The 26,841-nt window shown below is 42.8% G+C and overlaps 1 protein-coding gene across 1 annotated transcript in view; it reads left to right on the top strand.

The window, feature by feature from the left end:
- nrg3b (neuregulin 3b) overlaps nt 1–26,841 on the top strand; it is a 350,798-nt gene that overhangs the window by 212,005 nt on the left and 111,952 nt on the right. The window contains exon 2 of the mRNA XM_060939918.1: nt 17,966–18,098. Coding sequence (XP_060795901.1) covers nt 17,966–18,098 — 133 coding nt within the window. The remainder of the gene's footprint in view (nt 1–17,965; nt 18,099–26,841) is intronic.

Genomic DNA, 26,841 nt, shown 5'->3' with positions numbered 1-26,841 from the left:
ACAGGATCGCAGGCAAGCTGGAGCCTATCACAGCTGACTACGGGCGAAAGGCGGGGTACACCCTGGACAAGTCGCCAGGTCATCACAGGGCTGACACATAGACACAGACAACCATTCACACTCACATTCACACCTACGGTCAATTTAGAGTCATCAGTTAACCTAACCTGCATGTCTTTGGACTGTGGGGGAAACTGGAGCACCCGGAGGAAACCCACGCAGACACGGGGAGAACATGCAAACTCCACACAGAAAGACCCTCCCCGGCCACGGGGCTCGAACCCGGACCTTCTTGCTGTGAGGCGACAGCGCTAACCACTACACCACCGTGCCGCCCCCCAAACCAGAATAATTCTTAAAATGTAATTTACAATAAGATATTGTAGTCTGCCTGGTATTGTAGGAAAATATTTACAGAACTAGAGGTTTATACTGTGGAGTTTATCAGTGGGCCATACTGTCATGTCTGCACCTGCTCACAGCGGCCGTCAAATTTGGCTGCCACGGACTACAACAACCATCCTGCATCTCACCACTTACAGTCTCCCGAATTCTAACACAGTTTGTCATTGGGAAGTAAACACTCAGAGTTCCTGTGCTTGATTTTACCATGCCTTGTTGATTTGTGCTGTTTATTTGGTTATTGACCCAGGCTGTTCTTCGATTACTGCTTATCGTGTTTGCCTTTGATATCCTGTCTGTGCCTCGCCTGACCATTGCCTGTTTTACAACTCTGACTTTAATTATTAATTTGGATTTGTCTGCCAACTTTGCTGCAATAAACTCTCTATTGCTTTTACATCTTTCTGTCACCTGCATACCAGACACATACTGTACAGCTACTGTAACATCGCTGTCACAGTGCATATTGTAATAAAACATTAAAGCAGACAGTATCATTAATTTTGCTCTAGCATTTACCTAAAGCAGCAAATGAACTTTGGCTAGCTAATGTGGTCATTGTGAGGTTTGATAAATGATGTACAGCCTCAATTATTTTAGCTGATAATAAGTACAACAAGTTTAAACCAGATATAAAATTAAGTTAATCTGAAAGCTAGCCAGTTATTTTAATTAAATAACCCACATACGCTTAGATTGTTCTTGTTTTGTTTTTTTTTCCTCTTTGGTCTTCAGGATTGTATCTTACTGTATAATCATCAATCATTTTAGCAGGTTCTTATAGTGTAATTTGATAGTTTGCTTTTATGAAACAATTTGGTGCCATTACTGTAAACAAGCAGGACAGTAAGGATGTCATAAGTGCAGTAATTAACATTTACAATTTATAATTGTATAATAATATTGCATTACTTTATGAACTTTTTTCATGCTTACTAAGTGGTATCCTATAAAAATACTATTTTCTACCTTCTTTTAAAAAAGATTTGAAGCTAAACACAAAGTGAAAATTTGTCCATAGATGCTTATTTTAGCTTAGCATTAACTTTAGTGATATTAGCAAGGAGGAAGAGAGAGGAGCACTATTCTCTTTATTAACATCATTTCCTCAATTACTAAATGCACTGCTCTCAACATCCCCCTCTGTAAAAGCATTTTACATCTCTCTCAAGGCCAGTCCAAAAGGTGCATATTGATGAAATTAATGTTAATATAGCTCTTAAAATCACTGCTTCCTTCTAAACTCCACTTATCTGATAAGTGCTTGTACCTGTCCAGCAATCCTTTTTGTATGTTTTGAAGTAATGTGGTTTTAGCTTTGTCATGTGTGCTGCCATTTGAACTATCAGAAGCTTAAGTGTCTTACTAATGTGTTGGACTATTACAAGCAAAGAAAAGCTTCAATAGATAAATCTACAGAGTCTAAGGCCAAGTTTACATTAGACCGTATCTGTCTCGTTTTCTTCGCGGATGCACTGTCCGTTTACATTAAAATGCCTGGAAACGCCTGGAAACGGGAACCCGCCAGCGTCCACGTATTCAATCCAGATTGTGTCTGGTCCGGTGCTGTGTAAACATTGAGAATACGCGGATACGCTGTGCTGAGCTCTAGCTGGCGTTGTCATTGGACAACGTCACTGTGACATCCACCTTCCTGATTCGCTGGCGTTGGTCATGTGACGCGACTGCTGAAAAACGGCGCGGACTTCCGCCTTGTATCACCTTTCATTAAAGAGTATAAAAGTATGAAAATACTGCAAATACTGCCCATTGTGTAGTTATGATTGTCTTTAGGCTTGCCATCCTTCCACTTGCAAGTGGTAAGTGACGCGCATACCCGATATGCGCTGGGATCACACACACAGCGGCTCAGTCCCGAATTACTGCTCGTGCACTTCACTCGCGCGCTCTGTGAGCTGCGCAGGGCCGGAGTGCGCACCCTCCAGAGGGCACTCGCTGTTCAGGGCGGAGTGATTTGGAGCGCAGGATGCCTGCGGAGCCGAGCGTATCCGTGTATTGGCGTTGCTGTGTGCAGGCAAATCGTGTATTGGTGTTGCTGTGTGCATGTTAATCGTTTTAAAAACGTTAATCTGATGATCCGCTGATACGGTCTAATGTAAACCCCACCTAAGGCCCTGTCCACACGGCAACGGATTCAGGTGAATCTGATAAAATTTTTTATCGTTTCGGCCTGGCGTCCAGACGGCACCGGCGTTTTGGGTGCCCCAAAACGATATTTTTTGAGAACAGGTTCCAGAGTGGAAAAATCTGGCAACGGCACCGATGCGAAGTCGTCTGGATGAGTAGAACGGATTTGTTTACGATGACATCACAACCACATGACTAGAACAAGCAGCACTCTCACGCGCATCATTCGTAACAACAACAGCAACAATGGCTTTTAAATAATTTTAAATAATTCTTTTAAATAAACAAGTAACTGAACCATTTCTTGAATTTCTTTTTTTTATTGGATAAGACTGCTTTTCAAAATGTTCACACACAATATAAAAAGTTATATAAATTATATAAAAATGCTTTTCAAAATGTTCACACACAATAAGAAAATTAAAGTTATATAAAACTATGCACACTAATAAAACTAATTTGTACACACAGAAGGCACGATTTCCTCGCGTAGTCGCAGCCATCTTCTTCTTGTTGTTGTGTGTTTGTTCCTGTGAGTGCTTCACGCCGGGTGGAAGAAGGGGTTTATCATAGATTTACATAGAAGACTAGATGCCTCGTCCCCGTTGCCCGTCAACGAAGTCGAACATCCGCACATGGCGGCCATCTTACCTCAGACAGCTGGCTTACCCATTACATTGTGTTGGTAGCGATATGTACTTTTCAGATGACCGTAACTTCCTCAAATTTCAATCGATATTCAAACGGTTTGGTTTGTTATATAAAAAACCCAAACGGAAGTATGTATTTATGATATTAATGATTATTCATCATTTTATGTTTTAAAAAAATACGCATAGCTTGGCAAAAATATTTCAGACTGTAAGACAGGATGCATGCTGAAATTCCTATGCTGTGAGAAGCCTAACACTGCATACTTATGGATAACTGCGGCCTGAGGACAAATAACCATACAATTTATTTCCAATTTTTAGTGAAAATATTTTTACATGTGATAGGGCCGTAGGGGAAGCTAAAGTTAAATAAACAGCTTACTCACTTCTGAAACTTCAGAAATACTTCATCCACCTCAAAAACCTAATGCACTCACATCATAGCATAATAACAAATGTAAACTCACATCATAGCATAATAACAAATGCACTGCCCGAGTAAGTAATAGTATAAAACAGTGACAGCGACTCACAGTAGTTTGTGACAAAAAAAGCATTTAATTAAATCACATGTGGTTATACTTCCAAGGATAAAAAGATATCTTTACATTTACAAAAAGAACATTCAAAGCTGATTATCATGTCAAAGTCAATATATGTTAGCACAGAAGGTTGAAATTTCATTTGACTAGGCTCCAATGTGCAGTTAAAATAAAACTAAACATACTGATATAAACATCTACAATTAAAACACACACAGACACACACATCATCTTGTCATCAAAGTCATTACTTTGATTTCCTGTAAATCATAATGTGAGTGCTGTGCTGTGCTTGCGTAAGTCTTCATACCCCTTGTCTGTGGTAAGATGGCCGCCCTGTGCGGACGTTCTGGAATACGCGGTGAGGAATCTAGTCTTCTATGTAAATCTATGGGGTTTATGTGCATGCGTCCTACTTCTTCTATTGTTCTGGTGTCTCCGATGGGACCGTCTTACAGCGCACATAGTGGTGTGGCATGTGTATTGCATCGTTTTCAGCAAGCATTGCGTTGCCATATGTACCTGATATTTTACTGATCCCTTGCCCATGTGGACGCGATATTTTTTTTACCCGCTAAAAAAAAAAAAAAAAAAAAATCTCGTTGCCGTTGTCGTGTGGCTGTAGCCTAAAGGCCAATTTATGCTGACAACCCAGTCCTCGCAGACGGTGTCGCAGACAGTGTCTGCGTAGCCCCCCCACCTTCGCAGACGCTCTGCGCGCACCTCCCAAAAATTGTGACCACCGCAGAAGCCTCGCAGACAAGAGGGCTCTGATTGGTCCACTCTATATTCGCTGTACACGCACTTCCGCTTCCCTACTTTCCCGGTTTGTTTTGTTTTCACGACCGGCATTTTTAAAAACACGAGCGAAGATGGAGCAGCACGAAGAGCGGTTGATCGAGGAAGTGAGGAAGTGCGTACATCTATACGACTCCAGTTCTAGTCATTATAAGTAACCGGAGGATAAACACTCCACTAACCACACCCACCAACTACTCCTAGCGACTTCGCGCCCCCTTGCGTTGTGCCGGTGAATAACATCGCGCACGCCTATTATCCCCGCTCAACAATAAATTACAACTGTCTGCGAAAAGCTGTCTGCGAAAGCCGTGTCGCACAAGCATGCAGAGGCCTTAAGTCTCTTCAACAAAACTGGAGGGACGAACACTAAAAGATATACCCTCAATTGGTGGTTTGATGATAGTGGTGGAGAGTGCTCTCTAACAGTTTGCTGCAAAATCTCCCAAGTGTTCAATTGGGGAGGGTTCTGGTGACTGTGAAGGCCATAGCATATGACTTACAACATTTTCATACACCACTTACTGAGTCACTGTGCCATGTGAATGGAGAAATTGTCATCCTGAAAGACAGCCTTGTTTCATCATAGGATAAAGGTGATCATTTAGAATAACTTTGTACTGATTTGCAGTGATGCTTTACTCTAAGTGGACAAGCAGACCAAAATGCCTCCAACAGCATAACAGACACACCATTTTTCCTTTAATTTGTCATCTGTCTGTAGTGACAAATGTAGGCAAAAACAATTTAGCTTGGCTCAGGTAACACTATCTTGAAACGTTGTCTATGGAAGGAATAAAACAAAACAGGTTCTGTTGTTATAAGAAAAAAAAATCAGCAGTGGGTTGGTGGGACAGTGATATTTTGATCCATTTATTATTAACCTTATATTTTGTAGAGCATCTAAGTCAGTGGATCCACCATCTAAGTAAATGAGTTGTTACTATGGAAACAGTAATGTATTAGAACATGCACATTTAATATAGCCTTGAGATTTGAAATACACCCAGCACTACTGCCAGAGCTGATGTTAAGAAGAATAAGAATAATGAACACCAACTAATGAATTCAAATTTGAGAATTGAACAGTGGTGGGGTATGAAAAATTATAATTGTTCATTATACCAATATGGTTATATTCTGACACCATAGCACACAAGAATGTGGCTTATTTTTAGTCATAGAAGATTTTCTTTATATTTTCAGATTTATAGCCTAGTAGAGATTTCTCTAATGAACGTGGGAGCACGTGGTGTGTGTTTCAGGCTACATCCACACGACAACGAGATGTTATTTAAAAAAATATCGCGTCCACATGGGCAACGATCAGTAAAATATCAGGTCCATATGGCAACGCAATGCTTGCTGAAAACGATGCAATACACATACCACACCTCTAGGGGCACTGTAAGACAGTCCCTTCGGAGACACCAGAACAATAGAAGAAGTAAGGACGCATGCGCATAAACTATTATGCGCGAGACTTCATATTAGCCACAAAGTCAGGAAAATCTGTTGCTAAAATTACGTTATAATGACCAAATACAATGAAAAGTATTTTTCCAGTCTCACCTGTGAAAGGTAATCCCATGTGATCTCGTTTGGATGGTAAACCTGTTGGTACAGTTAAACGCAGCACATGAATGAGGCATCTTTATTCTCCGCTTTGACCCATCCAATATGGCGGCGAGGAAGACGTATGATTCTACGCGGAAGGCGACGTCTTTAATGGTCCGGAATAAATTGAATGCTACACGTTGATGGATTAATTTGTTCTTCTACGCCCTTTTTGAGGAATGTATTGTAGGACTTAAACCAACATCTGAAGAGGTGAGATCGCTCCTTTTTTTCCCCTATTTTTGCTGGCGGGATTGACTCTGCCCTAACTCTCTCTCTCTCTCTCTCTCTCTCACTTTGCACCATTACACAATAAATATTCACAGTGAAAATATTTTGTAAGCGCGTTTCATGAACCCCTATGGAGAAAAAATCCAGGACCGTGACGTCGCCCGGTAGGACGCAGCCGGGGCCCCACCCTGGAGCCAGGCCCGGGGTTGGGGCTCGTATGCGAGCGCTTGGTGGTCGGGCCTTTGCCCATGGGGCCCGGCCGGGCTCAGCCCGAAGAGGCGACGTGGGCCCGACCTCCTGTGGGTTCACCACCCACAGAGGTAGCAGTAGGGGTTTGGTGCAGTGTGGATTGGGTGGCAGTCGAAGGCAGGGGCCTCGACGACCTGACCCCCGGACACAGCGGCTGGCTGTTGGGACATGGAATGTCACTTCGCTGGGGGGGAAGGAGCCTGAGCTTGTGCGGGAGGTTGAGAGGTACCGGCTAGAGATAGTCGGGCTCACCTCCACGCACAGCTTGGGCTCTGGAACCCAGCTCCTCGAGAGGGGCTGGACTTTCCACTTCTCTGGAGTCGCCCATGGTGAGCGGCGGCGGGCTGGTGTGGGCTTCCTTATAGCTCCCCAGCTCAGCCGCCATGTGTTGGAGTTTACCCCAGTGAACGAGAGGGTCGCCTCTCTGCGCCTTCGGATTGGGGAGAGGGCTCTTGCTGTTGTTTGTGCCTACGGGCCAAATAGCAGTATAGAGTATCCGGCCTTCTTGGAGTCCCTGGGAGAGGTACTGAGGGGTGCTCAGACTGGGGACTCCATTGTGCTACTGGGGGACTTCAATGCTCACGTGGGCGATGACAGTGACACCTGGAGGGGCGTGGTTGGGAGGAACGGCCTCCCCGATCTGAACCTGAGTGGTGTTTTGTTATTGGACTTCTGTGCTAGTCACAGTTTGTCCATAACGAACACCATGTTCGAGCATAGGGGTGTCCATAAGTGCACGTGGCACCAGGACACCTTAGGTCGGAGGTCGATGATCGACTTTGTAGTCGTGTCATCTGATCTCCGACCCTATGTCTTGGACACTCGGGTGAAGAGAGGGGCTGAGTTGTCAACTGATCACCACCTGGTGGTGAGTTGGATCCGCTGGCGGAGGAGGAAGCTGGACAGACCTGGCAGGCCCAAACGTATGGTGAGGGTCTGCTGGGAACGTCTGGCCGAGCACTCTGTTGGGGAGGTCTTTAACTCCCACCTCCGGGAGAGCTTTTCCCAGCTTCCGAGGGAGGCGGGGGACATTGAGTCTGAGTGGACCATGTTCTCTACCTCCATTGTGGACGCAGCTGTTCGGAGCTGTGGCCGCAAGGTCTCCGGTGCCTGTCGTGGCGGCAATCCCCGAACCCGGTGGTGGACACCGGAAGTAAGGGATGCCGTCAAGCTGAAGAAGGAGTCCTATCGGGCCATGTTGACCTCCGGGACTCCTGAGGCAGCCGACGGGTATCGGCAGGCCAGGCGTGCTGCAGCTCGGGCAGTTGCGGAGGCAAAAACTCGGAACTGGGAGGAGTTCGGGGAGGCCATGGAGAAGGACTATCGGTCGGCCTCGAAGAAATTCTGGCAAACCGTCCGGCGCCTCAGGAGGGGGAAGCAGTACTCTGCCAACACTGTTTACAGTGCGGGTGGGGAGCTGTTGACCTCGACTGGGGACATTGTCGGGCGGTGGAAGGAATACTTTGAGGATCTCCTCAATCCCACCGTCATGTCTTCCACTGAGGAGACTGAGGCTGATGACTCAGAGGTGGACTCGTCCATTACCCAAGCCGAAGTCACTGAGGTGGTTTGCAAGCTCCTCGGTGGCAAGGCACCGGGGGTGGATGAGATCCGCCCTGAGTATCTCAAGTCTCTGGATGTTGTGGGGCTGTCTTGGTTGACACGCCTCTGCAACATCGCGTGGCGGTCGGGGACAGTGCCTCTGGAGTGGCAGACTGGGGTGGTGGTCCCTCTTTTTAAGAAAGGGGACCGGAGAGTGTGCTCCAATTATAGGGGAATCACACTTCTCAGCCTCCCAGGGAAAGTTTACTCCAGGGTACTGGAGAGGAGAATTCGACCAATAGTCGAACCTCGGATCCAGGAGGAACAATGCGGTTTTCGTCCTGGTCGCGGAACACTGGACCAGCTCTATACCCTTCATAGGGTGCTCGAGGGTTCATGGGAGTTTGCCCAACCAGTCCACATGTGCTTTGTGGATCTGGAGAAGGCATTCGACCATGTCCCCCGTGGTATTCTGTGGGGGGTGCTTCGGGAGTATGGGGTTCGGGGCTCTTTGCTAAGGGCTGTCCGGTCCCTGTACGAACGGAGCAGGAGTCTGGTTCGCATTGCCGGCAGTAAGTCAGATCTGTTCCCAGTGCATGTTGGACTCCGTCAGGGCTGCCCTTTGTCACCGGTTCTGTTCATAATTTTTATGGACAGAATTTCTAGGCGCAGCCAGGGGCCGGAAGGAATCCTGTTTGGGAACCACAGGATTTCATCTCTGCTTTTTGCGGATGATGTTGTCCTGTTGGCTTCTTCAAACCAGGACCTTCAGCATGTACTGGGGCGGTTTGCAGTCGAGTGTGAAGCGGCTGGGATGAGAATCAGCACCTCCAAGTCCGAGGCCATGGTTCTCGACCGGAAAAGGGTGGCTTGCCCTCTCCAGGTTGGTGGAGAAGTCCTGCCTCAAGTGGAGGAGTTTAAGTATCTCGGGATCTTGTTCACGAGTGAGGGAAGGATGGAGCATGAGATCGACAGGCGGATCGGTGCAGCCTCTGCAGTGATGCGGTCGCTTTACCGGTCCGTCGTGGTGAAGAAGGAGCTGAGCCAAAAGGCGAAGCTCTCAATTTACCGGTCGATCTACGTTCCGACTCTCACCTATGGTCATGAGCTTTGGGTAATGACAGAAAGAAAAAGATCGCGGATACAAGCGGCTGAAATGAGTTTCCTTCGCAGGGTGGCTGGGCGCTCCCTTAGAGATAGGGTGAGAAGCACAGTCACTCGGGAGGAGCTCGGAGTAGAGCCGCTGCTCCTCCACATCGAGAGGAACCAGCTGAGGTGGCTCGGGCATCTTTTTCGGATGCCTCCTGGACGCCTCCCTGGGGAGGTGTTCCAGGCATGTCCCCCCGGGAGGAGGCCCCGGGGAAGACCCAGGACACGCTGGAGGGACTATGTCTCTCGGCTGGCCTGGGAACGCCTCGGTGTTCTTCCCGAGGAGCTGGCCGAGGTGTCTGGGGAAAGGGAAGTTTGGGCTTCCATGCTTAGACTGCTGCCTCCGCGACCCGGTCCTGGATAAGCGGAAGAAGACGAGACGAGACGAGACGAGACGTTTCATGAACCAAGTTATAGGATTTGTTGACAACTCGCATCGAGTTCGTTACACTTCTACCCGGCGTGAAGCACTCACAGTCATGTGGTTGTGACGTAATCGTAAACAAATCCGTTCTACTCATCCAGACGACTTCACAACGGCGCCGTTGCCAGATCTTTCCACTCTGGAACCCGTTCTCAAAAGATTGCGTTTTGGGGCACCCAAAACACCGGTGCCGTGTGGACGCCAGGCCGAAACAATAAAAAATTGTATCGGATTCACCTGAATCCGTTGCCGTGTGGACAGGGCCTCAGATTGCAGGAATTTCTCAGATGATGTTTCAGGAAATTGCCCTTAGGGGACTGTCTACCTGATTGGTGAAGGACAAGGTGGGCTGTGACTGTGTGACAGATGTTTGTGTCTACAGCTATTCCAGGCCGTCAATGCAGCCAAGCCTTCACAGTCCACCACCCTGCTGGCAAGAAGCACACTGCCCCCTCACTAACCCCCATTTGTCTTTGACAGAGGATGTCATGATGAGCATGATGGAGTTAAGGGGAAAGTATTGGCAGAACCAATCTGTCTATGACCTCTCAGGCCTGGTAACACTACCTTTAAGTCAGAGGCTTGGCTGTAAGAGAAAAGATCAAAACTGTATGAATATAGAGCCAACAATGAAAAACTAGTTGTTATATAGTGAACACTTTCCAAATTACTAACTGACACACATTTTGCTCATTCAAAGAATAAAAAACTAACCTTACAAAATAGTTTCCATCAGACATGGATTTGTCTTGCAAAGAACCTCCTACTTCTCTGTACTTGACTGAAAAAAGTAGAAGGGCTGTAGGGAGTGGTGGATGATGGGTAAAGATAGTGTCCTCAGCAGTCTGTTTGATGGGCTTGGCTGTAAACACTGTGAGAGAACTCTCCCCAGAGATCAGCCACAGCCTGAGCACACTAATGAGCAGGGTGATTACAGACAGGGCATTCAGAAAACTGCTATGTAAATGTACATCCTAGTTCCTATCCTGACTTTAGTGACTGTATGCATTGTTTTTTTTTCTTCAAAGGGGTGCATGATGCACTGTATGTAATGCATATATTTATCTAGATATACTCTATAGCTGAATAAATCTTACAGCCATGCAATTTCCTAAATACAGTATGCTCATAGTTTCCATTGCTGTTCTATTACAATTAACATTATGCATTATACTGAATATTTATCTATTGAAACAATATTTACAGAAACAGGATAATTAGCTTGTATTTAGTTTGCATCAGATCCATTTTAATCTGCTTAATCTGTATGTAGGGAGGCAATGTGTCTTTGTTTTATGCTTTTCCCATGTGCTCCCTTGCATATACATAGAATATTAATTGACTCTTTTACATATCACTGGAAATATACTGTAATATCATGTTTTTTGAGCCTCTACACAGAATACAGTTTCATTTTTAACTCGTTCCAAGGCTATATTATAGTATTCTACAGAGGAATCACATGACATTGTGAATGATTTACTAAATTGCCTTTTGGACTACTTTTAAAGTGACCAGGATGAATATAGTATTTAGGGAATAACTACAGGGATAATTCTTCCATTGAGTACAGACTGAACAATTATCCCATCAACACCTGAACAATTACTGAAGCTGTTTTTGCACATTACTGAGCAAAATTAGTGGAAGCTCACAGCATTACACTGAGTGGTAAACACAGAGAATGCTTTAAATCCTGCACACTTCATTTTGCAGATGGTTGGGGTTGGCAACCACAAAATTTCAATTTCTTTTCAGCTTGCTTTCAGTCTGTTTCTTTTAAATAATTTGTCGACAGAAGTGAAGGCTGCTGTGCTTCAGAGAGGACCTCATAAGCTCTACTTTAAATGATTGTTTTTCTTTTGGTTGGTTTAGTTAATGTTCCCAAAATGTACTCATTGAAAAATCCGCTTTGTAAAGCTATAAATGTGCTTATTTAGCAAACCATTAAATATGTCTCACAAAATTGAATAAAGAACATGACTAGCTGGTATCAGTATTGTAGCTTTCCCAGCTCTGATAGTAGTTCTGGCTGGATTTCAAATTATTTATATTTAATTCAAATGAGCTTTAAATTAATGCTTTTACCCTAATATTTTACTGTTCTTATAGTGATAACTCATAATGCTTTATTGACTTCAAGAAAGAAAAGAGAAGCTGGTGAGACTATTTATAGCTACTATAATGTAAATAACAGGATACTAACTTATCTCATGGACATTCCACAATATTAAATGTAACTGTAAATGGTTAAAAAGCATGAAGTTTCATTCACTGATAAATTAAACTTTGTAATCATTGGCAAATCCTATGGTATAAGAGGAATAAACTGCTTTACAAAACACTAAATGTTTTGGGAGTAGACTCCCAAACAATCCACTTCGGGGTTGTATCACTCCACCTCATTGTACGTTATTTTTGTTGTACAATTCATCCATCCATCCATTATCCTTAACCACTTATCCTGTGCAGGGTTGCGGGCAAGCTGGAGCCTATCCCAGCTGACTATGGACGAAAGCCAGCGTACACCCTGGACAAGTCGCCAGGTCATCGCAGGGCTGATACATAGGTGGGGTTTACATTAGACCGTATCAGCGGATCATCAGATTAACGTTTTTAAAACGATTAGCGTGCACACAGCAACGCCAATACACGATTCGCGTGCACACAGCAACGCCAATACACGGATACGCTCGGCTCCGCAGGCATCCTGCGCTCCAAATCACTCTGCCCTGAACAGCGAGTGCCCTCTGGAGGGTGCGCACTCCGGCCCTGCGCAGCTCACAGGGCGTGCGAATGAAGCGCACGAGCAGTGATTCGGGACTGAGCCGCTGTGTGTGTGATCCTAGTGCATATCGGGCATGCGCGTCACTTACCACTTGCAAGTGGAAGGATGGCAAGCCTAAAGACAATCATAACTACACAATGGGCAGTATTTGCATCAGTATTTGCAGTATTTTCATACTTTTATACTCTTTAATGAAAGGTGATACAAGGCGGAAGTCCGCACCGTTTTTCAGCAGTCGCGTCACATGACCAACGCCAGCGAATCAGGAAGGTGGATGTCACAGTGACGTTGTCCAATGACGACGCCAGCTAGAGCTCAGCACAGCGTATCCGCATATCTCAATGTTTACACAGCACCGGACCAGACACGATCTGGATTGAATACATGGACCCTGGCGGATTCCCGTTTCCCGGCGTTTTAATGTAAACGGACAGTGCATCCGCGAAGAAAACGAGACAGATACGGTCTAATGTAAACTTGGCCATAGAGACAAACAACCATTTACACTCACATTCACACCTACAGCCAATTTAGAGCCACCAATTAACCTAACCTGCATGTCTTTGGACTGTGGGGGAAACCCACGCAAACATGGGGAGAACATGCAAACTCTGCACAGAAAGGCCCCCATTGGCCACGAACCCACAACTTTCTTGCTGTGAAGTGACAGTGCTAACTATTACACCACTCTGCTGCCCTATTGTACAATTCTCTTTACATAATTGGTGAGTGAACACCAGCCTTGACTAGCCTATATTCAAAGCTAATTCCTTTAACAAAACATTTTCTCTTATCAGCAGGATGGAAACTAAGAATGTGGTATAGCAATATAAGAACAAACTAACAGTTCTACTGTATTTATAAATAAAATCTTTATTCATAGTCACATCACAGCATGTTACAAAATAATGTCACAATATGTAGTCAAATTGTTCCTGATTTGAGTGCTGAGTGAACTGTATGAGGTTGATGTAAAATTGATGGACGCCACCTTCCGTGTTATATGGGCATATTCTAGTGCTGGGATTTATATGAAAGCTATAAAATGTACTCAAGGTTAAAAAAAAAATCACTAGCTTTGACAGCTAGAAACTGTGTGCAGAGTATGACTAGTAGTTTGCTCTGATGTGCAAAATCAATCAAGAAAGAAATAATAAACTTATCATTGTTCAGACATAAAAGGTTGCTTATTGTTAGTCGCTTCTCAGAATCCCTGTGCATTGATTATGGTGTTCATTAATTCATTAAACACCTCCCCCAGTCTCTCAAGAGCACCAATATTGATGCAATTATTATTGATGGTTTGTAATTTTTAATTTAGTGCTTGATGATGTTTATTGCATGTTTCTGCTCTCTTAGCCTGCAGATGGTCCCTTTTTATGAGCATCTTAATCAAATCTGTTGTAGTAAAATATCTGGTCCATGAGTGGCCCTAGGTCACACAGTAAACACAGCGGATTGCTGATCAGGTTCCTTGTCAGTGGTAGTATTCTGGCCTCACTTTTAAAGAGCACTCTAGAGGATAAAACTGACAATAATAATCTGAAAAGAGTTACAATTTTCTGTTTTTACAATGAAACATTTGATGCAGTAACTTCTGATCAATACTTTCGAGATGATTTATATCATGTTATAACCCTCAGAATGTTTATGGTGGGCTCGATGCAAAATAAAACTCTCGCTGATGCTTCCAAATGGCAGAGCTGAATTACATACATAAAACTTCATGAAACTATTTTCAGTGAATGGGTATCATTGTCGATCATAATTTGCATAAAATTCTATATGATAGCAGCCTCTGTATCCCTGTGTCCTCGTGTTCTCATCTTAACACCATTCTAATCCGTTCTGATCCAGAAGTAGTGGCTTGAAGGAGCTAATCTTCTGACCTGAGGTTCATAAATCAATGAGAACAACAGATTGATTTGACCACAACACTGTAAATGCCTGACTTATTTGGGCTACAGATTTTTCTCCCATTGTTACATGCATTGACAGATATTCATGATTTTAGATGGGAGCTAAAATCTCCCTCTTGGCTCTTTTATTATTATTATTTTAACCTTCAAGCGACCAAGCTATTTTAGCAACTAATATGACCGGGTGGGGTCATTTACAGTGGTGCTTGAAAGTTTGTGAACCCTTTAGAATTTTCTATATTTCTGCATAAATATGACCTAAAACATCATCAGATTTTCACACAAGTCCTAAAAGTACATAAAGAGAAGCCAGTTAAACAAATGAGACAAAATTATTATACTTGGTCATTTATTTATTGAGGAAAATGATCCAATATTACATATCTGTGAGTGGCAAAAGTATGTGAACCTTTGCTTTCAGTATCTGGTGTGACCCCCTTGTGCAGCAAGAACTGAAACTAAACGTTTCCGGTAACTGTTGATCAGTCCTGCACACCGGCTTGGAGGAATTTTAGCCCATTCCTCCGTACAGAACAGCTTCAACTCTGGGATGTTGGTGGGTTTCCTCACATGAACTGCTTGCTTCAGGTCCTTCCACAACATTTTGATTGGATTAAGATCAGGACTTTGACTTGCCCATTCCAAAACATTAACTTTATTCTTCTTTAACCATTCTTTGGTAGAATGACTTGTGTGCTTAGGGTCGTTGTCTTGCTGCATGACCCACCTTCTCTTGAGATTCAGTTCATGGACAGATGTCCTGACATTTTCCTTTAGAATTCGCTGGTATAATTCAGAATTCATTGTTCCATCAATAATGGCAAGCCGTCCTGGCCCAGATGCAGCAAAATAGGCCCAAACCATGATACTACCACCACCATGTTTCACAGATGGGATAAGGTTCTTATGCTGAGATACAGTGTTTTCCTTTCTCCACACAGAATGCTTCTCATTTTAACCAAAAAGTTCTATTTTGATCTCATCTTTCCACATAACATTTTTCCAATAGCCTTCTGGCTTGTCCACATGATCTTTAGCAAACTGCAGACAATCAGCAATGTTCTTTTTGTAGAGCAGTGGCTTTCTCCTTGCAACCCTGCCATGCACACCATTGTTGTTCAGTGTTCTCCTGATGGTGGACTCATAAACATTAACATTAGCCAGTGTGAGAGAGGCCTTCAGTTGCTCGGAAGTTACCCTGGGGTCCTTTGTGACCTCGCCGAATATTACACGCCTTGCTCTTGGAGTGATCTTTGTTGGTCGGCCACTCCTGGGGAGGGTAACAATGGTCTTGAATTTCCTCCATTTGTACACAATCTGTCTGACTGTGGATTGGTGGATTCCAAACTCTTTAGTGATGGTTTTGTAACCTTTTCCAGCCTGATGAACATCAACAACTCTTTTTCTGAGGTCCTCAGAAATCTCCTTTGTTCGTGCCATGATACACTTCCACAAACATGTGTTGTGAAGATCAGACTTTGATAGATCCCTGTTCTTTAAATAAAACAGGATGCCCACTCATACCTGATTGTCATCCCACTGATTGAAAACACCTGACTCTAATTTCACTTTCAAATTAACTGCTAATCCTAGAGGTTCACATACTTTTGCCATTCACAGATATGTAATATTGGATCATTTTCCTTGATAAATAAATGACCAAGTATGATATTTTTGTCTCGTTTGTTTAACTGGGTTCTCTTTATCTACTTTTAGGACTTGTGTGAAAATCTGATGATGTTTTAGGTCATATTTATGCAGAAATATAGAAAATTCTAAAGGGTTCACAATCTTTCAAGTGCCACTGTATGGCCCCACTATATTCAGTACATGAATCTGTATACCTAGTTATTTTCTCTTGGTTTTACATACATGTACTACTTCCTGTGTTCAAGACAGATAGTATAAAAATATATAAAATGTAGATAGGTATGGTTTACAACAAATTTTAATGCAGAAAGAAGATAAAGAGACACAGCATAAGAAGAATATAACGTAATCTAGATGGTCTTTGTTATGTCTTACTGGAACATTTTCTTAATTCAACAACACTGACTGAAAATGTATCATGAAAATAAAAGTATGAGCAAAAATATCCATTGCAGTGTTGATGGGATCTTTGTAACATCAAAACTAGTTACTAACTAATATACTAATACTCACTAACATGCTATTTCTAGCGGATATGCTAATACTAAAATTAATCATCATCAACTGAGCGATTTTCATCATCACTTTGGGCCTCAAGTATCTGTCTCAATGCTTCTGCAGCTGTAAATCTAGCTATTCTTAGTCTACTTGCTATGGTTCACTGTAACAATAGTACAACATACAGATAAGTAATTGGTAAAAGCAAAATTTGATAAGGAATAACTGCAAGAAATCCTATGCTTCTTTCCGGTGTCATAAATTACCCCACACAATTTTTCATTACTCTTGCCACACCATTCGGCTGATCCCTGCAAAAACCTATGAACAGTTGTAGGACAAGTTAACTGACAAATTCATGGTAGGAAATATTTGTCGGATCAAATGTATAAAAACTGCACACAAAATTATATGCCCGGGGTCATAAATGACCCCACTTGGTCGCTTGAGGGTTAAATACAGAAAAAAGTTATTTTTCTTGTATGGCCCAAATTCTCATATATTCCTATCCTTGTGGGGACATTTGGTCCCCACCAAGATATAAAAACCTGCCAGCCCCCTCCATTCCTCCATTACACTGACAGTCTGAAAAATATCAGGGAGTGTTCCACTCTATGTAATCACCTTACACAAATGTCACTAATAGGCTGCAGTAATCTACAATCTGGGATAGATTCTACTCTGTGTGTGTGTGTGTTCATGGATGCAGTGTGCATGTGTTTCAGCTGGGCCGTGGAAACACAAGAAAGCAAGTACATGAATATATAAGGTTAGCGTTCTAGAATAAGGCAAGTACAGCTGGATCAATGCAAACTATTAGCACATACAAAAGGAGACACAATAACTACAGTATTTTATGCTATTTTGATTTGCGCTCCATATTGATTCATTGTGATTTAAGCCTGGGGAATTGATTTTAGCCTACCATGTATTGCACTAATTAAATGATAATAAGCAGCCAATATATTGTTTCCTCATAGCATATGAGATGCTGTACACCACTTGGGTACTGTCATGCAGTGAATGTGTGTATTTAACTACCAACAGATAGTTGTTTCTCATTAAGTGTTCTCCATCTGGTCTATTGTCCGTGGCACTGTATTATTAACCCTGCCACTGTATAATACATGTTGGACAATCTTGTTTGCTCAGTGACTCAATTAAAAACAGGGGATGTATTATGAAATTCACCATACTTGAAAATGTCATTCATCTAACATATTTAATCCCATAACAATGTTAACATAACATATTTTTCTCATTGGAAATTGACAAAATAAATGAAATGTATTTTTATGACTAAATTTAAATTGTATTAATTTCTTTCTCACCCTGTTTGTTTCTTTTTCATGAAGTCGCACCTACAACCCCGACTGTCCGCTCAGAGTTCTTCAAACCTTGTCAAGACAGCCAAGAGTTGGCCTTCTGTCTGAACGAAGGAGAATGCTTTATTATCGAGACAGTGGCAGGAGTTCACAGACACTGCAGGTAAGACTTTTATTTTTAGGGCATTTGCGTGTCAGTCACATGCAAGGGAAATTAGCATGAATTCTTGACTTGCACTTTTCTCTACAATTGCTTCATTCTTTGCACACATTGCTGCAACAGTCATTCTGTATGATTTAGGTTTATGTTAGTTTACTAATACAGATCCATAAACAAACAAACTAAATCTTTTGACTGGTTATCAGTATGTGTGGTGGGCAGTGGCACCCTATGTATGGGGCAGCCATGGCCTAAAGGTTAGAGAAGTAGGCTTGGGCCCAAAGGGTCACTGGTTTGATTCCCTGGACCAGCAGGGAAAATCCATGGCTGAAGTGCCCTTGAGCAAGGCACCTAACCCCAACAGCTCCCTCAGCACTGGGTATGTATGTTGCTCTGGATAAGAGCATCTGCTACGGTAAATGCCTGTAATGTATTGCAGTTTACACAGGTAACAAAAAATATTCTTTTAAAGTTTTATATTTACTTTTTAGAGAACAACAGGCATTCAAAGCTGTACAGATCAGGTCATGTGCTCTTTGTCATGTCTACGGCAGAATCTGCAAGGAACTGCACCTCCCAGACTGCTCCCATAACTACAAATAGTACACACACTCATTGTCACATTCACAGTTACCTGACTACTGATTACACACACCTAGACTTTATCACCAAACACCACTCATCTCTACATATGCACACATGAAGCACGACTCTGACATGGAGTATTGTTTAGTGTTTTTGTTCCTGATGTGCCAAGCCTGGTTCACAGTTTGACTTTGCTATTGTCCTTCAGTTTTGAGATTCTGTTTTTTCTAGTCTGTTCTGTTTGCTGATCACCTGGCATTTGCATGTTTTTTTTTTTAAATCACTGTTTTTGTTCTATGTTTTTGGATTGTTTGCTACCTGCATGTTTAGTAAATGCATGACAGAATTCGCCACTTCAATGGATACAGCAAGTATGCTTGAGTGGCAGCAGGCGATCACTTCTCAAAGCCGGTTAGTGGGAGAACATCAACAACAGCTGATCCAGCTAAATGCTACTGTAGACTCATACAGCTTAGCAGCATGCTGCCATTGCAGCCAGCTCCACAGGTGGCACCCACTTATCAAACTCTCCCACTCATTGCATGGTCAGAAATACGCCAGTGAGCCAGCCTGTGTAAGGATTTTTGTTACAATGTTCCCTGTATTTTACTGAGCAGGAGGGAGTTTCTGAGCAACATAAAATTACTCGCTGTGATTGCACATTGGGCAAATGCCATTTGGTCTCAAGGAGGTGAGCCTGTCTCATCTTATGAATGAATGAATGAATGCTTCATTGAATGCTTTCAAGAATTGCTCACTCCCCAGAGGGAAAAGAAATTGTGGAAAAGCCCCTTGACATCAAGCAGGGCAACTGGAACATCTCTGAGTATGCTCTAGAGTTCAGAACACTGGTTGCCAGCTGTGGATGGAACAAGCCGCCATTAAAAGCAGTGTGCCAACAAGAATTATGTCCAGACATCTTAATGGAGCTTTACTGTCATGACAAACAAGCCATAGTATATTTGCTCATCAACCTGTCAATCTGCCTCAGCCAGATTCTAAAACAGGAGACAGATCACCTGCTGAAGAAAAGCCCCCTCCTAACCCAAGCATCACAGAGCCCATGCCGGTTGGTAGAACTAAGCTTAGTACCTTTGGACACTAATGTTGCCAAAGTGGAAGACTTTGCCTTGAAAGCAACAGCACCAAAGCACTTGGTCTCTCATTGCCCTGAATATCCTTCTCCACAGACCATGCAACCACCTCAGGAGTGAATTAGCTGTTCCCATCAATCAAAAATAATGAGTCCAATTCAATGAATTTCCTACCCAGTCTTCACCATAAAAATACAAATAAGACACTCATACCCCTTTTCCACCAAATCAGTTCCAGGGCTGGTTAGGGGCCAGTGCTGGTGCTGGTTCACAACTCGTTCAACTTGCGAGCCAGCTGAGAACCAGTTTGCTTTTCCATAGCTCGCGGTGCTAAGGGAAGACATGTCATTACGTCGCTGTATACGTCAGTTACATTGCTGTATAAGTCAGTTATGTCGCTACGTTTGCATAAACCTTGGCGCGAATATTGAAGCAAAAACAACACGGAAGAAGCAGCAGCAGCAACAACAATAATAATAGATGACTTCGCATTTGTACAGCTGCTGCTTCTCGTCGCTTAAAAATGGCGATCTTTCACGGTCTTGTTATTGTTGTTGGTCTTAACAACTCCGCCCCCCCCCCCCCCGCTGACATAAGCGGTTCTTTCCTCTGGCCCAGCAGAGAGCTGGTGCTAGCCTGGAACCGGTTTTTCTGGCCCCAGAGCCAGTTATTTGTCAGTGGAAACAGAAAACCCAGTTCCAAACTGGCCCCGAACCAGCCCTGGAACTGCTTTGGTGGAAAAGGGGCATCAGAAGATTTCTCTGTTATTTCAGCACTCATTGAGTATGTAGCAGAGGGTAATATCATAGACTGAGCTCTAGTAGAAAACTCTGCCTTGACAGCAAAGCATTCCAGGCTCCACTCAAAATGCAAGCCCTCAACGGAGGATTAATTGGAGATGGCTCTATCATGCATTGTACCAAATCCATTGAACTGCAAGTCAGCACCCTCCACCAAAAGCATACAGTACATCTCTCATCATCACCACAACCACAAACTTCCCCATCATCATTGTTTTTTCCTGGATGCACATTTGCAACCCACAGATTCACCTCTTTTGAGGGTCCCTAACCGTCCACTCAGGTAGAAATTCCCACCTGTTACCATGATTTCTAGGACATGTTTAGTAAAGTCAAGTCAAAGCCATCATCTTTATGAATGCACCATAAAGCTCATGGCAGGCAACACACCACCACACAACAGCATTTATCTGTTGACAGGAACTGAGAATCAAGCCATGGAAGAGTACATTGAGGAGGCACATAAATTCAACCCTCTTTATCACCCTTATCAGCAGGATTTTTTTTTTGTAGAAAAGAAGGGGTGGACTCATGCCATGCATTGATTATTTGGGATTAAATCCAATTACCATAAAATATTGTTACCTCTTCTACTAGTTCCATCATTTCTAGAGCAACTCTGAAAGGGAAGCATATTTACCAAGCTGGACACTTCAAGACACGCTGAGCAAGTTTGTGACTGCCTACATAGATGATATTAATCTATTTCCCATCTTTAAAGACTCTAACTATGTCAAACAAGTGCTAAAAAAATACTGCTACAGGACCAACTGTACATTGAAGGAGAAAAATGTGAATTCCACCAATATAAAATTTAATTCCTGGGTTGTTATCAGCACTGAAGGGGTCCTTATGGAAACAAATGAGGTAATCACCATCAAAGAATGACCCATACCCAAAACAGCCAAGGACCCTCAAGCATTTCAAGGGCTTTGCAAAAGTCTATCAATGATTCATCTGCAACATCAGCCTCCTCCACACTTCCCTACTTAAAAATGGGATCAAGAAATTAAAATGGACTTCAGCTGTGGAACAAGCCTTCTCTCAGCTCAAGGAGGCATTTACCACTGCTCCCATCCTTAACCATTCGGACCCCTTTAGATAGTTCGTCAGAGAGGTTGATGCCTCAGAAACAGGAGTTGGGGCTCTGCTGTCTCATAGCCCTTTTCCACCAGATCAGTGCCAGGGCTGGTTTGGGGCCAGTGCTTAGTTTGGAACCGGGTTTTCTGTTTCCACTGACAAAGAACTGGCTCTGGGCCAGAAAAACCGGTTCCAGGGTAGCACCAGCTCTTTGCTGGGCTACAGGAAAGAACTGCTTACGTTAGCGGGGGGGGGGGCGGAGTTGTTAAGACCAACAACAATAGCAAGACCGCAAGAGGGCGCCATTTTTAAATAAGCAACGAGATATCATGGATGCAGTAAAGCAGCACTCATCCATTATTGTTGTTGTTGCTGCTTCTTCTTCTTCTCTGTGTTGTTGTTGCTTCGATGTTCGCGCCAAGGTTTATGCAAACGCAGCGAAGTAACTGATGTATACAGTGACATAATGACATGGCTCCCGTTAGCACCCCGAGCTATGGAAAAGCAAACTGGTTCTCAGCTGGTCGCAAGTTGAACGAGTTGTGAACCAGCACCAGCACTGGCCCCGAACCAGCCCTGGAACTGATTTGGTGGAAAAGGGGTATCAGTGATTTGAAGACAAACCCAAACTTCACCCTCTTGCCTTCTTTTCCTGGAACTAAAACAATGGTTATCAAAAACTACTGTCTGTTAAACTGTCATTGGAGGAATGTCGCCACTGGCTGGAGGGGACAAACTTCCTTTATTGTCTACACCAACTACAAAAATCTTGGGTAAATCAATACTGCTAAGTATCCCAAGTTTGCTGGCAAAATGGGGATAACCCAATCACAAGATCATCTCTTGCCAGAATCCTGCCCCATGGAATGAATGTATATACCTACCATATGGAGAGACAAACTCATCACCTGGGCTCATCCCTCCCACCAGATATTCACAGGTACACAAAACCCACCAGCTCTTCCATGATAAGTACTGGTGGCCAAGCATGCTTACCAACATCAATAGGTTAATCTCCTCCTGCTCCCAGTGTGCCCAAGCCAAAGTCTCCACAACCCTATTGGCAGGTAAATGTATGCTTCTACCCATTCAACAGTGACCATAGTTCTATTGATTTTGTGACAGATTATCCCATTTCCCAAGGAAACACAGTCTTAATGGCTATCATTCACCTCTTCCCTAAATTTATGTTCCTCAATGCACTACCAAACTACCATCTGCTTTTGCAATTGCCAAACAATATGTTCAATACATATTCAGACACTTTGGCATCATGGAGGACATCATCAGTGATAGAGAAGTACAAGTACGAGTTTGGTCCAGTTTTACAGAAAAATTGGAAGTCATGAACAGTCTTGCCTCAGTATACCACCCACAGTCCAATAGTCAAGTGGAATGGGGCAATTAAGAAATCTTCAGGTTTCTAATCATTTTCTCTGCCACTAACCAGCAGGACTGGTCTCAGTTTCTTCCTGAAAACACCCAGAACTGCCTGCAAAACTCATACAGCTGAACCTATTCCCATATGTACTTGGTTACCAACCACCTTTGTTCCCCTGGAATGCAACCAGAATGGACTCACCAGCTGTGAATGAATGATTTGGACACTTGGCAGACAATTGAACAAGCAGCATAACCATACCCTTAGCAAAAAGAAGTTTATTCAAGTGTACTATGAGTATACTTATTTTTTTTACTAAAACTGCAGAAGTATACTTGAAGTTGACTTTTTATAAACTATATTTTATATACTTAAGAATAGTAGAGTGAAGTATACTTGGCTTATACTGAAAAGTATAAATAAAAGTCTAAGACTAAGTACATTAATACTAAGACTTATACTTTAATACTAAAACGTATACTTTAGTATACTTTTCACGTTTTTCTGCCACAAAGTACTAATACTTAGTATATCTTGCTCCAAGTGCATAATAAGGTCAAGTCATTGACTCATGCTTAACATTTAATTTATATATTAATATAATATAATGCTGGAGTTTAAAACTTTACAGTATATAGTATGTGTGCTCAATTGCATTATCTTTATGTACCTTAAAATCATACACAAAAACAGAAAAACTTTTGACTTGATCAATTTCTCCAGTAAGGAAGGACTTGATTTCATAGGTCTTTATTTTTGAAATGTTTGAAAATATATCAAACTTGTTTTCAACATTCTGTCTTGTGATTTTGTAAATGCATCACACTCTTGTGTACATACAGTATGAGTAAACTTTAAGAATACATTAAGGAGTATATTTCCGGTATATAAATAGTAAGCTACAAGTAATATGCCAAGCAAACTTAAAGTATAACAAGTAAACTAGTGAAATAACCAACGTTTATAACAGTATACTTAAAGTATACAATAATAAACTAAAAATAGGGACTTGAAGTATGTAACCAAGGGGTGTTGTGGCTCAGTCAACTAAAGCGCCATACCATAAATCTGGGGACCTGGGTTCGATTCCAACCCAAGGTAATTTCCTGATCCATTTCCTGTGTCTACACTGTCCTATCCATTAAAGGTGAAAAAAGCCCAAAAAAAGAAGTATATTGATAAGTGTACTTGTGGTATACTTTAAGCATGCAAGAGGGATATACCAAGTACATTGATAGTATATAGATGAGTGTACTTGTTGTATACTTTAAAACGAACTTTAAAGTATACTTTTATAAACTTGAAATGTTCCAATTTAGTCCGAAAAAGTATTAAATTTGTATACTTTCTAGTACACTAAAAGTACATGGTCTGTAGTATACTTGCTATACTTATACTCATACTGAAGCATACTTAATAAAATGAACTTTAAGTATACTACTTTTTGCTAAGGGTATAAGGAGTTTGCTGACCAACACAGAGGAGAGATCCCAAGCTATGAGCCAGGTGATTGTGTGTGGTTGTCAACCCGAGACCTCCATGTGAACCAAGCTGCAAAAAACTCACACACCACTACACAGGCCCTTATAAAATCCTCCATCAAATTAACAAAATTATCTACAAACTGGAATCACCCCATCACTGCTGCCTAGCTCCATCAGTGCATGTGTTTCAAATGAAACCAGTCACCCCAGGCCCAACAGCAGCCAATGTTCCACCTTCCACCCCCCCCCCCACCCAGCACCCCTCAACATTGAAGACAAACCAACTTACATTGGCAAGAAAATGCAAAACTCACATCTTAAGAGGGACAGTTTCTAATACCTCAGTGACTGGAAGGGTTATGGCCCAGAGGAGCAATGTTGGGTCCAAGCCCAAGACATTCTAAATCCCATCATTTGTAGTGAATTCCATACTCATCACCCTGAACACCCAGCTCCTCAAGCTTGACGTAGACAATCTGTGCCTGGGGTGTGCTCTGGGGTGTTGTCAGGTCTATGCTGGAATCAGCAAGGAACTCCAACTCCCAGACTGCCCCCCGAACTACAAACATGGCTGGCTTGAACTCCAGTTCACAACCCACCTCACAGTCTATGGACGTGACTGCTATGAACTCCGGTTCCCAGCACACACCCTCAGTCAGTACGTTCACATGCACATCCAAATCGAGCTGCTGTCGGTAATCGAGCAAAGGGTCCCAGCAGGGGTGCCAGAGAAATCCAATCCTACATGCACACAAGGAAATCGAGCTATTGTGTGAGGTACATTGTGCACCCGAGCCACAGGTGGCGCTACACGCCCCATCGTGTTGGTACACTTCCGGTTGTCGTCATGAAGAAGAGCTATTCAAGAGTATAAACAAAGTTATCGGTTCCGTGTTCACAAGAAGAGTGTTTGTATGTACGAACAGAAGTGTTCCTAATAAAATGGCCACTAAGTTGAAGTTGAGCTGTAATGGTGAACATATTAACTGTTAGCCTGCTAACATGCTAATAACTTACCAACTAATTGGAAATGGGTGCGTACATGCAAGGCCAGATTAACTATATGGGCCTGCGGCACAGTGCCCAGGGGCACTAACCACTCACAGCCAGTGGGGGGGCACCACATGACAGAAACTTTAAAAATATTTTTCGTGAATGTTTGTACACTTAAAATGGTTATACACCTGACATTGTTAAATAGTCATATATAATTCATTATGAACACTAATTTCATAAGAACAATAATCATAATTCTGAGCAAGAGTGGCCTATGTGACCATTAAACCCCCTTTCCTCAACCTGTCAGTTGAGCCAGTCCACCTACGGTGAAATGTATCAATTTTTTTAAAACCGCGGTAGAAATGAAAAATGGACAGACATCAATTGAGTGGTTGTGCGAAGAGAAAATTAAAAAAAGAGAAAGACTCCAGGCGTGTAGCTGCAATTAAAAATGTTCCAGTGTTAGATCGTTTTTTTATAAAAACATCGACATCTGCTGTCACTACCAGCGCTGAAGCCGGGGAGGAGGATATGTGCGAAGCCACTTTAAGCCAGGTAGAGATCAGTTCACACCATGGTGACGAGAAGGAAGACGAGGGTGTTATGGATGTCAGCCCAGCGCAGCCGACGCCGGTAGAACACTTCTGTATTTCAACTGATCCTGCGCTATGGGGAGAACATGTCTAGGTTCATACAGAACAGATACTCTTTGAATCGATACACATATGTACATTGTACATCTGAATATGCCGTAATGGATGTTATTTGAATTTATATTTCGAATTGAGACATTTGAATATGTTGCCTAGATCGATGCTATTTTAATTGATACACATTTTGAATTGACACATTTGAATATGCTGTATTGTATATAGATGGATGCTGTTTAAATTTCTGATGCTGTTTGAATTGATACACATTTTGAATTGAGACATTTTAATATGGATAGAATAGAGTATGGATGCTTTGAAGGTTTTTATTGAGACATACAAATATATGCTGCTCATTTTTTAATAAAACATTTCAATATGGGCGGCACGGTGGTGTAGTGGTTAGCGCTGTCGCCTCACAGCAAGAAGGTCCGGGTTCGAGCCCCATGGCCGGCGAGGGCCTTTCTGTGCGGAGTTTGCATGTTCTCCCCGTGTCCGCGTGGGTTTCCTCCAGGTGCTCCGGTTTCCCCCACAGTCCAAAGACATGCAGGTTAGGTTAACTGGTGACTCTAAATTGAGCGTAGGTGTGAATGTGAGTGTGAATGGTTGTCTGTGTCTATGTGTCGGCCCTGTGATGACCTGGCGACTTGTCCAGGGTGTACCCCGCCTTTCG

Source organism: Neoarius graeffei, chromosome 14 (assembly GCF_027579695.1).
Source record: "Neoarius graeffei isolate fNeoGra1 chromosome 14, fNeoGra1.pri, whole genome shotgun sequence".
In the NCBI taxonomy this organism is placed as follows: domain Eukaryota; kingdom Metazoa; phylum Chordata; class Actinopteri; order Siluriformes; family Ariidae; genus Neoarius; species Neoarius graeffei.
This window is presented reverse-complemented; position numbering and strand designations above follow the sequence as displayed.